Raw genomic sequence first — 2,994 nt, 5'->3', positions numbered from 1 at the left:
CAGGAATAGAAGTGGAATCGCTGGCAAGAACGTTGTATTGTGCCCACTTAAATATGGTACCAACAGCAATGGACACATGCTGAGCTGGAAAATACTTTTCTTTCTAGATCACAGCACCAACTAAGCTCGCTGACAACTCTACAATCACATGACTAAATCTGCTAAAGTACCCAGGATTGATTCCTGTTAGGAGTTTGGATGTTTGGAAAACACAACAGAGTTTATTGCCAGCAACTCGTTTTAGCAGTTTAGTCAGATCGAGCAAATGCTGCACGGAAATTTCTGGGGTGTTTGCATTGAGCCATTCCTGTGCTGGTTCTGTGCTCTGCAGCTCAGTCCTGGGCACTTAAGCCTGGGGTTAGACTTGAGGCACAGAAGCAGCCTTGAGTTCAGGGAAATGAACATGAATGAGGGTTTTGCTGGGCTGAACTCCATGCTGAGTCCAAAGGCAACTGCCTGTATCTGCTCATTTACATGAGTTCTGTACAGTTATTGCTTGTCTTGTGACATGATGCTGTAGTGATGAAGCTGCTCATGATCCTAATGATCTGTTACATGGACTGACTGTGTATTTAAGTTCCTGAGGAATCAGGAAGCTGAACAAATCAGAGACTGTTATATTTAAAAATAAGACTGAACATCGGGAATAAGATGTCCCAAACACAAGCTAATCTCTCCTTCCAATATGCTTTTTTAGTGCAGCATTTCACACATGCTGAAAAGTTGTCAGTCATCCTGTTTTGACTGAATATTTCCTTGTTCTCTGCATAGATGAGGCTTCCCTTGGTCTCTGACATCGTAATGTTCCCTTTTTGCCTGCTGTTGCCAGGGGATTGTTGGGGATAAACAGCTCGAATTCTGTATTCCTCTTTTGCTGTGATCTCTGGTGTCTTTGACACGGAGGAGTTTTGCTCACAGCACTTTGGCAGATGTGTGCTAGCCTGCACTTGGGCTGTTGGGAATGGGAACCTGTATCCCTTGCCGTGCTGCTCCCTGCCTGTCACTGTGCAGCAGCTGTTGTAATTCCTCCCTGGAGAGGTCATTCCTCCAGATCAGGCCCAGCAAGCGGATGGTGCTGACATTTCCTCACTCTGCCACCAGCCCCCAGAACCCCCAAATCCCTTCCATACAGAGCTCTGCCAGTGGGAGCTGTCCCCTCACCTGCCCTGGGACCAAATAAACCCCAACTCTGCACTCTTCAGGTACTAGCAGGTCACAGCACATTCACCAGGAAATCCTTTTTCTAGAGACAGGTCCCCATTTACCTGTGCATTCTGCATGTTGTCTTCACTCTGTGTTTCCAGAACAGAGGCAGCATTGACTGGTCCCAGCAGCCTGCGAGCCATTCTTTCTTCGTAAGTTAATCGCTTAGAGTGGAGAAGAATTCTAGTCAGAAGTCCATTTACTGTTTCAGATCACTTTGTAAGAGCACATTCATATGCCACAGATTCAGGGTGTTGTCAGTGAAAGCAGCAGCTGACCAGAAGCTCCACGTCTGGCCCAGAGGGTTTGCAGTGTGTGATACCTACTGAAGTCAGCCTCAATATATACAGCACTGAAATGCATCAAAGATTAAACTGCCTGTTCATCAAAGCCTCTCTAATGCCATCTGTGGCCTTCCACTCCTCCTCTTTCTCTGCTGAGATTATTTATGGGTAACTGATGGCATCATCCTCAGAAGCCAGAGTAAGTCCCAGGGTACCTTTCTGTTAGTGCTGGGAAAACTTCCCAAGTCATTCAGCTGTGGAGCCAGAGGCATGAGGGATGCTAGTGGTTGTTCCCTCTCCCAAAAAAAGCAAGAGCCACAGCAGAAGCAGACACAGCCAGAGGGGAGCACCACTACCCTGAAAGCACGAGGGGAGTTTGTGCCAGTGCAACAGGCACTGGATGAACTGCTGTGTGCTGCCTGGAGAGGAGGCAAGAACACATTTCAGGCATGAAGCTGTAAGTCCCTACAATATGGATGCAGCACACAGGGGAAAAAAAATAAGCAGAGTTAAATTCAAGCTTAGTCAGTTGGGTTACTTTAGAAGAGTATGTTAATCTTCTGAGCACCAGAGCACCTGACACCACTTCTCATAAAGTTTAACTTGGGTTTGGATTTTGTAACACGAGGACAAGCTCTGAGCAAATTTCTGCTGTGTACAAGCCATGTATGAGTCTCCTGCTGGGTAGATTCAGGTTTGGGAGTCTTGTGGGACTTTACTTTAGAAGAGAGCATGAGACCTTTAGCAAAACCTGTGAGAGCTTAATATCCCTGAGGTTGTTAAGTCTGTGTCAAGTGTGGCTGAGATTGGCCAGTGGGTTCAGGAGCTGTTGGAGGACAAGGGGAGCAGGACACAGAGTGGTGATTGCATAAGCCTTATTTTTAGCCTGGCTTCCTATGGGAAGAAAAGCTAACTTGCTATGACAAGCTTTCTTACATTAGATAGGGCATTCCTGCTAAGGACACATCTAGTCAGATCTGACCTATTTTTTCCCCCCCTTCAATATTTAAAATTATATATATATGACATAAACCAGTTCTCACTGATGATAATGAAACAAACTTCTTTCTACTTCAGGGGAAAGAAGATGGAAACTATAAACACTGGGTTTTTACCAATCTGCCTCCACCCAGCAGGAAGGGTCCCACATTAGAGACCAGGCCTGCAATGAGCTTTCCTACTGCTAAGCAAATATTTCTCCCAGATTGGGTTTTCTTGGTAAAGGGAATTGCATTTTGTCCCCTCTGCAGAATAAATAAATTAGTTCTGAGACTAAGAGACCTTATAGGAGACAGACTTCGTGAAAAAAAAGCTCACTTAATTTCTTTCACTTGTAGTTGTTCATATAAAAAGAAAAAGTTTTCCACATGTGGTGGTAATCTCTAAAATGAGCTTTGAAATATTCCAATATTTCATCAAGTTCTAATGATTCTGAGTGGTTTATTAACCCCAGTGTTGAAAGCCAGGGTGAAATCATGTCTGGAAAAGTGAAAGATTCTCCTTGGGT

General features: G+C 44.8%; 1 protein-coding gene across 1 annotated transcript in view; it reads right to left on the bottom strand.

The window, feature by feature from the left end:
* Nucleotides 1-2,994, bottom strand: part of MYOT (myotilin) — a 12,403-nt gene that overhangs the window by 4,351 nt on the left and 5,058 nt on the right. The window contains exon 4 of the mRNA XM_009077680.1: nt 1,266-1,367. Within this exon, the coding sequence (XP_009075928.1) occupies nt 1,266-1,367 (102 nt within the window). The remainder of the gene's footprint in view (nt 1-1,265; nt 1,368-2,994) is intronic.

Source organism: Acanthisitta chloris, unplaced genomic scaffold, assembly GCF_000695815.1.
Source record: "Acanthisitta chloris isolate BGI_N310 unplaced genomic scaffold, ASM69581v1 scaffold36146, whole genome shotgun sequence".
Lineage (NCBI taxonomy): Eukaryota > Metazoa > Chordata > Aves > Passeriformes > Acanthisittidae > Acanthisitta > Acanthisitta chloris.
This window is presented reverse-complemented; position numbering and strand designations above follow the sequence as displayed.